Below are 12,541 nucleotides of genomic sequence, written 5' to 3'. Positions count from 1 at the left end.
GAGGTAGGATTTTGCCATTAATGTTTTCTGACCACTATTCTTTCTCATCACACTTAACTTCTGCCTTCTTCTCGCAGAGCCTTACTTCTCTGTTCAGTATTTATATTTTAGTGAGGAGCTTCTGAAAAAAGTTTAAAAAACCTTTAAAACTCAAAACGAGAAAATGTCTGCCACTGCAACAAGAGAGAGAGAGAGAGAGACCCTTGAACAGAGTTCTTGTGCTCCTCAAATTACACACAATGTTGGCAGTCAAAGGTTCCTTAGGCCACTTCTGGCACTGATACAATATCTCTGAAGACAAAGAGAGATAAGGAGACAGTGTTGTGGGAAAGAAGTTTCTAGGCTAACTACACGTCCACTACAGTATATTGAAGGGCTCAGTGGTAGAAATGAGGAAAGAAAACCAGAATAGTTATGATTTAGAGCAAGATATTTAACAATTTTCTTTAACATTTCCTCAGTTTCAGTGTGTGATAACAAGTACAAGTTCCAATATGTGACATCGTTGTCAGGGAAAATTATAACACTTCTCAGTATTTGATCAGTTGTTCTTTTTGGGGGTACTTACAGTTTAGCAAATTGATACTGTATTATAAAATACTCAATAAGCTCTGTTTTATGACAATTCAGTATGGCAATAGAAATTAAATCTGAAGACTACATAGTGTGAGTACAAGTGACAAATTTAAACAGAAGGAAATTATACTGATAAATGAAAGCTTCCATTATAAATATACCAAATTACATAAACAAATACATAAAATATAAAAGGTGCACACAAAATTTTTATTTACATCTAGTTCCATTTTGAGCACAACTGCATAAAAAAAGTTACTCTCATGGTAGATTTTCCTAGGTGGACATATTTACAGGCCAGATTGTTAAGGAAAAAGACCTGATTCTCATTCCTGGATAATGATATAATTAGTATCAAGGAATTATTTTCAAAATGTGACCTATGTGTGTTCACTGATGTTTGTGGATACCACACGGGTTTTTTAAGGGTATTTGCTTAAAAAATAACATTTGATTGTAACATTTAGAGACAAATTTCCTTGGGGGAGGGGGAGGGGGAGTTGGAAACGTAATCACTGAAAATAAACAGGTGACGAAAAGCTTTAAAGCTGTTAATCTTTCTTCTCTATCTGTTATTCTTCCAAAATCCTGCCACTGAAAGGAGTCACTATTTACACAAGTTGTGATAAAAAAAAAAAAAAAAAGACGGATGCATAGCTAATGGCTCGTCTTACATTCTACACAATGATAATCCAAGAAATAGCAGCACTAAATCCTCACAGTGAGTGCAATAGTTAGAAAAAAATAATAATTGCTTTCAATTCTCTCTTTGCAGGATTACTAAATTGAATTTTATAATTTCCATAAATATAATTACAACAGCATTATTTCTGGAAGCCATTTATGCTCCTAAAGTGTTTGGACAGCTTCAAAGAATAAAGTCCTTTGTAAAGATAAAGTAATTTTATCTTTATTTTATTATTTATAAAATAATTCAGTTATCTAAAAATGCTACACTCAATACAGTTTTTTTAGGGATGAAAGGAAGATGCCAGCAGTGACTGAGAATTTTATGACTGTGGAAGACAGGACCGTAATAATTGAAAACGAAAGGGTAGGAATCTAAGAATTGATGAGGTCTGGGTAATTAAGCACAAAATTTTGGAAATGAAAATAAAAATCAGTACGAATCCAAAAACTTCTAGAAAAGAGTAACTATGAAGTTGGGTACTTATGAATTGTGTCTTATCTCTACATCCACAAGCAGTTAATAAATGGAAGTGGTTAATAAATGCTTGTTAACTAAATTTATTTTGTTTGAACTTAGACTATTCACTGAATTATACTGTACCACTCCTCAGGAAAGAGCGATCATCAGTAAAATAAATAAAACTGGTATAGAAGTTACTGTTCTTTGTGATAATTGATGGACATTAGCCAACTGAATATGCTTAATAAAATTGTTCTAAGAAAAAGAATGATGCTATAAAATGAAAAAGAATTACTGCTAAATAAAGCAGTTCTTTCTGGAAAAGACAGACAAGATTAACTGTGTTAACAAAAACTCTTGAAAATTTCTTAAGGTATAATATAATTCCCCAACTAGGCTTAGGATAGTGTAGGAAAACAAAAAAAATGTCTAATTCTGACATTGTTGAAACAATAATTAATAATATGCTGATTGTATTAAGGCTAGGATATTTACTATTTGAAACAAATGACAGGCTGTCTTAATATTAGATTGAATCAGTTCTGTTTTACCATCATATTTTCATATTATAATTTACTCAGCAATAGACCTTTGGAAAATCTATTCATTCTTCTACCACAAGTTGATTCTGGAATTAAAAGTCATACTTAACAGATATTGTCAGTTGAATGGAATGTCAGGCATGAAATTCTATTTTCCCATTGGTTACTATACTGATTATTAGTTTTTGGACATTACTGTTACCATAAAGAGCAAGCCAAAATGTTCCAGAAAAAAAAGAAAGGTTAAAATGTTAATAGAGCAATCTTTTTTCTTTTTAATTTGTTGAAGTTCTGCATAGCTAACAAGCTTAGATATCATCTCTGTGACAGGTATTTCCTGTCAGTTAATAAGTGACTTGGGTTCTTCAACTCCCAAAGCTGATGACTGAGTGGCAGGAAACTCCCTCTCCCGTTATGACTCCTGAAACACAGCCCAGGATATCTGAATCCATGGCATGGGGTGTTTGTGTCATCGTGGAATGTCAAGAAGACCACCATAAAAATTAAAGGAATTCAAATACACAGACTCTGTAACTTGTGCTACTCTTTCAATGAAATCACTTTGAAAACGTACAGATGGCTAAGTTACCCAAGCATGTGTTCGATGCGTTCCAGTAATCCTAAGCCTTGGGAAAGGAATTTTAAAGACAGTGTTGAAGAACGCCCAGATATGAATCCTGGGGAAGGGAGACAGATGTGTATTTTAGCCCACCAACTGCCTTGGCCACTTTTTTTTTTTTTTTCCATTTTCAGTTTCCTGCCTTATATTAAGTGAAGGGACTGGCCTAAGTTGGGATTCCCAAACAGATATGCCTCCTGGGGCCAGAAGCCAATCTAAAGATGGAAGGGGGCTGGAGTGGGAAGAATACAGAGAATGGTAAGGGCTGAGAAGTGGACAAAAACCTCACCCCAGCTGTGTTGACCAGGCAGCAATACTAATTCAGGCTTCATTTCTTGTTTGCCAGAGAATCCAAAAATTTCTCTTTATTTCAAGTCTAATTTTTTAACATTGGTAATAAATCATCATTTAAAAGCATTGTGTGGAACAAATACAAATAAATGAGAACAAATAAATGCCACCGCTATCATCAAGGTCTGAGGGCTTAGTGAGCCCACGAGTGGCTGGCTTAACTCTATCTGGCCCAGGAGATCTAGTAGGTCTTTTCCAGTGTTGTCGAAAGTATGTGCTTCCAAAACTTGGACCCTCATGATTCTCTGAACTAGTTTCAAGGATGGGCCAAGTTTCTCTTAAAGGGCCAGACAATAAAAATTTTAGCATGGTGGGCCGTGTTTCTGTCTCTCACAGTCACCAACTGTGTCACTGTGGCACAATACAAAACCTCCTAGGCATGGCTGTGTTCCAATAAAACTTTATTTACAAAAACTGTTGGTCTGCCATAGGCCTTCCTAGTTTACCAACCTCTGGTCTAGAGGATTTCTTAGAGACGTTCAGGAATCCATGTATATCCTTCACATTTATCATATTAATGTATCCAAGAAGCAACACTGGAAGGAACTCTTTATTAATTTTGCTTCAAACAAATACAGTGTTTATACCTTGGAAAGCTAGTGTTTTCCCACAGGTCACACCCAAACCTTCATACTCCTCATCCAGGCAAGAATTAGCTCACTTACTCTAGTACAGCCATCTTCTGGTGCTGCATAATCCAAAAGACAGTCTAATTTATACTTGTAAGAAAGCACAGCTCTAAAAGCAAACTTTATGAATTCACTTTTTGGCTTGGCCACTAATTAACACTGCATAAATTACTTAATTGTGCCTCGGATTTCTCATCCACCAAATGGGGTTAGTAATAAAACCCACATCATGGGATCCATGTTGTAGAAAATAATTAATATGTGTAAAGGCCTTAAAACAGTACCTAGAACATAATATGTATTAAATATTCAAATTAAGCATATAACTTAGGTATTAGCAATTATTAATATACTTACTCAAAATTTTTTTGGTTGCCACAATCTTCAAATATTACTCCATAGAAAAGGAACTATTAAATGATCTATATTATAACGTTCTAATAATGGCCAAGGCTATGGTGAAAACAGGTTCCTAGAGTAAAGATAATCACTCTGGACGAAGGAGGAATATCACTGCCCTCTCACTGCTCACCATCCCACACCAAACACACACACTTTATCTCAATTTCTTCACGGGGTGAAAGACTTCTCAGGAGTCCCTGAACATCCTCTGTAGCTGATCAGACTGAGGGGATGCTGAGGAACACCATTAGCTCTTATGAACTTCTGCAGTCTTCTTCTGGAACACGGCTGTGGTTTACCCTCTGTCCAACAACCCACGAGGAAATGTCTCTCAAATGACATCACTTAATAGCCTCCCACCATTTGCAGATACACCATGGACCACACAGAGCACTGACTGACTTACATTGAGGGTTAGTGACAAGAATTCCCCAGAGCAGAAGGATACACACTGTTTGGAAACTGAGAAGGTGGTCCAAGGTCTTTCAAATGGGTCCTACTTTATTCAAAGTATTGGGAATGAATTTCTGGTAAAAATGCCCTCCAAAGTCACATGAGAATTACTTTTTAACACTATACCCTTTCTTTCCTCTTTTAAAAAAATTTTTTTTTTTTTTTTAATGTTTTATTTATTTCTAGGAGAGAGAGAGAGAGAGAGACAGCGTGAGCAGGGGAGGGTCAGAGAGAGAGGGAGTCACAGACTGAAACAGGCTTCAGGCTCTGAGCTGGCAGTCAGCACAGAGCCTGATGCGGGGCTCGAACCCACGAACTGCGAGATCATGACCCAAGCGAAAGTCGGACGCTTAACCGACTAAGCCACCCAGGTGCCCCTAAAAAATTTTTCTTAATGTTTATTTCTGAGAGAGAGAGAGGGAGAGAGACAGAGAAAGACACAGCACAAGCAGGGCAGGGGCAGACAGAGAGAGAGACACAGAATCTGAAGTAGGCTCCAGGCTCTAAGCTGTCAGCATAGAACCAAAGCGAGGCTCAAACTTGTGAACTGCGAGATCATGACTTGAGCCAAAGTCAGACACCCAACGGACTGAGCCACCCAGGCACCCCCCACTTCTTTCCTCTTTAAGTAAAGTTATCTATGACTAAAAAGTATCTATTATCAACAATTTAGTCATATGACATTCAAAAGTGATAATGAAACTTCTACTTTTATATTTTAATCAGTCTTATAATAAAATAATTTCTAAAATTAACTCATGCACATAAAGAAAGTTTGATAGAAGTCTATTTTAATATAAAGTTGCTATATAGAATTATTTTCCTAAGTATTTTGCATTTGGCTACTTCCAGTAATATCACATTTAAAGTCTCTCAAAGATTAACCATAAAGAGAAAGAGACAACAAATGCTCATTTTCAAACAGAAAAAACGCTCAAGGAAAAATTGATAATTCCTGATTATCAAAGATTTTTCCACAAAATGGGCTGCTTTGGTATTTTATCCTGGCTGAGTCAATACCACTCTTTTAGGTGGTGGTCATTTATTTAAATAAGTTGATAGAAATTGCGTAAAGATCAACTTTTTATTGTATCATCTTTGTGATTAAAAACAATCACTTATTGATTTCGTTTCGGTCCTGGTGTTAACATTTCTATTTGAGGCATCAAGTTATAATTTTTGTTATGTTGGTGATAAACTGTGTGACATTTTATGACATGAAGAAAACTTGAATATGATGGGACCAAAAGCTTTGATGGAATAAATATGGTTTATAATCAAATATATACTATGTATGGCTGAGCATATAACATTTCAGAAGTTATTTATTTATTTATTTTTTTAATGTTTTTAAAAATTTATTTCTGAGAGAGAGAGAGACAGCGTGAGCAGGGGAGGGTCAGAGAGAGAGGGAGACACAGACTCTGAAACAGGTTCCAGGCTCTGAGCTGGCAGTCAGCACAGAGCCCGACGCAGGGCTCGAACCCACGAACCACGAGATCATGACCTGAGCAGAAGTCGGACGCTTAACCGACGGAGCCACCAAGGCGCCCCACATTTTAGAAATTAAAAGGCTCTGGGGTGCCTGGGTGGCTCCGTTGGTTAAGCGTCCAACTTCTGCTCAGGTCATGATCTCGCAGTCTGTGAGTCTGAGCCCCGTGTTGGGCTCTGTGCTGACAGCTCAAGCCTAGAGCCTGCTTCAGATTCTGTGTCTCTCTGCCCCTCCCCTGCTCATACTCTGTCTCTCAAAATTAAATAAACAGTAAAATTTTTTTAAAAATTAAAAAGCTCATTAATGACAACTACGTGTGTGTGTGTGTGTGTGTGTGTGTGTGTGTGTATGATTTCTTGTTGACCAACATGCATAGAACAATGCTTTAAAGAACAAAGGGTGAATATGCCCAGACTTACCACAGCTTAGGTTGCTTTCGGCTTTCAGAGCTAGGGTTGGGATATTCCAGAAGTCATTTTGCCAGTCGACCACATTCCCTTTCACATTACAGCTGAGGTTGGAGAGGATTTTGGAATTCATGGTGAAATTCCAAAGTCGAAAGTTATAAATGTCACCTTTTAGAGAGGCAATTTCATTGTAACTGGAGCCTAACAACATTTTCCCATTTCCAGGAATCACTTTATTAATGGTAGCATCACAGGGAACTGCTTCATAGTTTCTCTTGAAATTTACACCAACAGAACCCAGAGAATTATTCCAAATGATACAGAGCTGCTCAAAGCTCTCTGTGAAAATGTCTTCTTTATCCTTTACAGGTAACACACTGTTTAGGAAGCATTTTGAGCCAGAAATAGAAACAAAGTAGCCACTCTTGGCCTTTCCAAAACTGAGTAACTGTGAGGAGGACGCATTTGAGTAGGAGAAGGCTATCCATTCATGGTCTTCCTTGCCAATTTTGGTTGCTTCAAAGCAGAGAGTGAAAGCGCTGAGCTCTGGAATAGAGACACTTTTGGCAACAGATACCTGATAACTGTCTAGTGTCTGGGGTAAAATGACCTTCTGGTTCCTTAAGGACACAGCAACTAGAACAAAACATAGTAACAAATAAAATGTATTAACTTCAAATATGAACTAATGAGACACAAAACATCTGATATGCCCTCCTACCCCCACCACTCTGGACTGACTGACTTTGGCCCCATCACGTCTCCTTCATGACTATCACCAACCCACTATCTTGTATCAGTAAGAACACTATGTAATGCCATCCATGTTAACTCTAATCATGATAGGATCTCACACCAAAACTTCTGAGTTAGAGCCAACCAAGTTGATAAGTATCTTTTTTTTTATCCCTAAACTAAAAAGCAAATCCCCAAAACCCAAATTGAGGAAAGAAAGTTTCAGGAAAGCTCTTTTTACACACTAAGATTTTCAAAAATATGTTAGTTTTCAAATAATTTCTAAACATAATAGCTAATAGTTCTATTTTTCATTAACAACTGCCTTTTACTCTTCCCAAACCCTCCTCTGCTGCCCTCTCCCCTTCAGAGACTCCACACCCTATTCATTTTCTCCCTCACCAGGCTATTTCAAGAGCAAAGGTAAAGATAATTCTATTAAGGAGAGGCAGTCTAGTAAAAAAAGTAAAAGTAAAAATGGAATTTTAAGTTATATTTCTTTTACAGCTGGGCATTTGAGCTCCTTTGTGAGGAACAGCAAGGAGCACAGGAAAAAAGGGTTAAAAACAACTTTCAATCCCAGCTCTTCCACAAAATTCACTGTGACCTTGGGCATGTTACTTCGCCTCTCTTACCTTTGTCTCCTCATCCATAAAATGGACAAATGACAACTATTGCACAGGTGGTCAATAGGAATTAAATAAGCTAATACCTGGAAAGCACTAGAACAGTGCCTGCTATCGTCAGTATAGAGCTACAATTGATTACTAACATTACTGATTACTAACATGGATTACGATTATCATCTGCATAATATATCCAAAGTAAAATGTGTTAGCCTAGTCCTGTGACACATGTGAAATTATTAAGTAATACAATGGGTTTCTCCCTACGTTAATATAATAGACACTGTGAAACATGCACTGGTTTGAGAGAGAGGTAGCTCTCTTCAAAAATTCTCATTAATGCTGGCTTCACAGGAATGCTAGTTCAAATATACTTTAATATACACCAAGAATAGGTCTACAGTAAAAGCATCATTTTCATATAATATTCTAGTAAAAACTGCATGATAGAATTTAATAGAATCATGGATTTCAGTCTCCTTTTTAAAATATAAAGCACTTTATAGGCCTATTTGCCCAAAGGGATACTCATCTAATATGAACCCAGTATACTACATGTATTGTTAAAAGTGCTGGAAGGAAACACGTCCATCAACGTTTTATTAGTGGTTATGGTTGGATAATAGAGGTATGGATAATTCTAACTTGCTTCTTTTTTATTTTCTAATTTCCTGTAGTATTTTATAATTTTTAAAACATCATTTGAAAAATTAAAGCACCTGTTTTCCAATTAACCACACACATGTAATGTGAATTGCAAACAGTAAATAACTTTACCACCAAAACCACAAGTTTATAATAAAGGGGGTCAGTCACGTTCATAACGGTGCCTTTCTTTTTGTTTCTTCTTTCATATATGATATCTACTTAAGAAGCTAGTCTTGAAGCCTGAGTTTTCCTTAAGCAAAGAGAGGCTTTAGAGAGACCAAGACTATTTAAATGTTATAATAGGCCAGAAGCTAGAAATATATTGGATAGAAATATTTTTTTTCCATTAGAAATGTTGAAGGTGTTTTCCTCAGACTATGTTGTTTGTGAGCTTAAGTTATACATAGCTCTTTTTATTTTAATATATGCTAATTTTTTATATTTGTTCCATAGCATAGTTCCTTAAAAGGGCAACATCTTAAAAGCCTAAAATAAAATGATTTCTGAAGAGTAACATTTTAAATGATCAGTGATGTTAGAATTACAGCTTTTAATTATTAGCTGTGGAATATCTACAATATCTTCCAAACAGCCTTTAAATGTTCTGCATATAAACAATATAAAAGAATTCAGCTCTACTGTAACCAGATTTTGGATCTGGTAACTATATATCACTAATGAGAATGCTCGAGAATATTAACAGATTCTTGCCCTTAAATTCTAATCCTAATCATTCACATGCACATAAAAGAGCATAACTCTCGTCTTCTGGTCTTTGTGTTTATTGTAGAGCATGTTAAATGAAAGCAGAAGGTTGGCGTCATCTTTGGTTTACATACCTCTGATGTAGCTGGCATTGAAGCCTTTCTTCTGGATGCTAAAGTCACTTGAAAAGGACACATGCATCTCATTCGCACTGGAGTTAAACGATAGGCCTTTGGCAGTTGCTCCGCAAAATTTAGTCTGGCTCTCTCCATTATCAAGGGATAATGAATCATAGATGCAATTGGGAGCTTCTTCAATGTCGAAATCATTAAACGTTATCTGAATGATATAGCCGGTGGGGGCTCGCAGGGTCCACATGCAAGCCTGGCTGTTTGGGTAGTCGTTAGGATAGCATGGAGAAGTAAATGTCCCCGAAGGGCTGGATAGGATGACTCTGCAGTTGGCACAGCCCCACACTGTTGGCCAGACAAAAGAGAGACAAAGAGAAGGGTGGGGATCAGACACATACAATAAACCAAGAATACCACACACTGGAGACAATCAAAGAGTAAACACTTTAAAATACCAAAATATAACCATGAAAAATAAAAGGAGACTGAAGCCATCCCAAGGAGAAAAAGAAAAAGCAATAGAGGAACAAAAAAGTAAAAGAAAAATACAAAGTTTTAGAGCCATGACTTTTAAACTTGGGGGGGATGGTTGTATACTCTAAGAACCTGATAAAAGTTACAGGAACTCTTTCTAGTAAAACGCATGGATGCCACTACACTCTTTTAGGGAGTATATGAGGCCTCGGGAGGCACCAATGAATCCATTTTTCCCAAAGGTGCACTGGCCCAGGTTAAGAATTTCTACTCTAGACAGTAACTGAAACAGGGTGAAGGGAGTTATGGAAACATAAAGGTGGAAGTCAATATTGTAATCATGGAAATAAGGGAAGATACATACTTAGGAAATAAATGATTAAAGAGAAAGCTACCAATAAAAATATAAACAAACAAGTTATCTTTGTGCAGATTGTACTTTTTTCTAAAGTTCAAATAAATAGCATTGCCTTGCCCGTGTGGAATATATACAGTTTTGAAAATACTTCCACTTATTTCATTTGTTCATTACAGTTGTTATGTATATACCTGTGTGATTATCTCTCATTCAATCAGTGAATAATAATTGAGTGCCTGTTAGATGGCACTATTCTAAATAGTATAGATTAGTCAACAAAAAGACAAAGTCTATGCCAGAATGATTCTTACACTTCAGTTTTGGGCCCAAATAAATAATAACAGATGGTAACATGAGGTAAGAAGAAAAGTAAAGCAATCAACTATCTCTCAATTATTAGCTACCCAGGCCCTAATCACCAGTTGGAACCATAAACCAAGGTCTCCCGTCTTTCTATGTAGTCATGCTTTTGCAATTAATGTTCATGTTTCATTCAACAGTTGTATAAATGTAGGCAGTAGTTTCATTTATTCAACTTTCTGGATAAATAAACTGCCATAAAACTGACACATACGCTTTCAAACAGTAAAACATTTTGACCGTGTTTATGGAAATCACTCTAACTGTATTATATTCCTCCCTCTTTTACTGGGTTGAGTAAAATAAATATGCAATAACTTCTCTTGAACATGGTAGTTACTACAAATACTGCTTATTCTTCCACGATTCAGTGAAAGAAGCAAGGACTTATCAGATATACTACACTGCTCAGGTTAGGTTTTTCCTTTTTCTTTCCCTTGTGGCCACCTGATGTTATGTGCCATATCCTTGACAACTCTGCTCCCTATCAATTCTCTCTAACTTGCCCTCCCTCTGCTTTTCGTCCCTAGGTCTCCGTTGTCTCGTACAGGGCTGAAGACAGAGGAAAACAATGCACGATCACCAAGTGTTGGCCAAATGCCTTCTCTCATCCATCCCTGGGCCACCACATTCGTCTCCATTGTAACTCTAATCCGAGCAGTTGTATTACTTCCACTTACGACGTTATTTCTTATTGTCTGTTTCTCTGAGCCCAACAAGCAAGAGTATGTACTGTGATACTCACCATCTTACTCCTCAGGACCTCACAGCATCCCTGGTACATGAAAGACTTCCAATAAAATTTGTTAAATTTATGAATAAATGAAAAACTTAAATCAATGGAAACATGCCTCAATTAAAGAAGGATGAAGTATGATAGAAGCCATACAAAGTCTAAGTCAAAAAAGACAGAGTGCATGAACTCTGGAATATCTCTTTGGATGGGAATTTAGGGTGTGCTCTTCCAATTATTTCACTCATAGTATAGGACTGTGAACACTGGGTCTGACACGTTAGCTTCCTGTTACTGTACCTTGTGCTCAAGAGAGAGAAGTAATCCTAATAAATTGACAGTTTTGTATCCAGTAAGAGACCCTGAAGATTAAACAAGAAAAAGACAAAAGAAAATAAGATACACTCTCTGTGTCATCTCAACATGCATGAAGCAACAGCATTTTTCCAAAATAAAATGTTATCCACTGCATCCAAAACCCAACTAATGTTCATGACTTCCTTTAGCCTGATGTATATATTTTTTTGTGAAATGCTTCTCTAAGAGCTGAATGAAAGGTACAGGAAAGTTCAATCTGACAGCCCGGACTCTGTAATCTCGAACAAATTAATCTCTTTGTGCCTCAGTTTCACTATCTTCACAGGACCTTCACACAACAATAAAAGCACCCACCTCCCAAGGTTATTGAAAGGATTAGATAGGTTAATATTGAAAGGTCCACAGGGCCACACAGTTAGCACTGTATAAGTGTTGGCTATTTTTAGTCATTACTATAACACAAAATCTTTGCATCAATAATTTAAGAGAGACAAAAACAGCAATCCACTTTAATAGAATCTCTTTTTCCCTTAGACACTCTTTAGGAAGAAAAAGAGAAAGGGAAGACATCCATAATATCCATTTAAAAAACCATTTAAAGCATTCTTCTATATGATTTCATCTATAGTTGCTAGATAGCATTTAGAGATAGTGCTACTAAATAGTGATTATTTTAGCTGGATGAAAAATCAGTTAAACTAGGTATAGTATCATCATGTTAATCATATTTATAGATAAGTTTACAGCAAAGGGCTTTCACATATAGTATCTTATTTGACATCATGACAATCCTGGGAATTAGTACCCAGATGAAACAAATAAGGCTGATGCA

At 36.6% G+C, this 12,541-nt stretch overlaps 1 protein-coding gene across 2 annotated transcripts in view; it reads right to left on the bottom strand.

Annotated features, from left to right (window-relative positions):
- Positions 1-12,541, bottom strand: part of ADGRG6 (adhesion G protein-coupled receptor G6) — a 137,796-nt gene that overhangs the window by 64,904 nt on the left and 60,351 nt on the right. For both annotated transcript variants that reach the window (XM_039221757.1, XM_039221758.1), the window contains exons 3-4: positions 9,470-9,811; positions 6,634-7,257 (exon numbers count right to left, since the gene is read on the bottom strand). In XM_039221757.1, coding sequence (XP_039077688.1) covers positions 6,634-7,257; positions 9,470-9,811 — 966 coding nt within the window. The remainder of the gene's footprint in view (positions 1-6,633; positions 7,258-9,469; positions 9,812-12,541) is intronic.

This window comes from Hyaena hyaena, unplaced genomic scaffold (assembly GCF_003009895.1).
Source record: "Hyaena hyaena isolate Hyena2069 unplaced genomic scaffold, ASM300989v1 scaffold_1008, whole genome shotgun sequence".
In the NCBI taxonomy this organism is placed as follows: Eukaryota; Metazoa; Chordata; class Mammalia; order Carnivora; family Hyaenidae; genus Hyaena; species Hyaena hyaena.
This window is presented reverse-complemented; position numbering and strand designations above follow the sequence as displayed.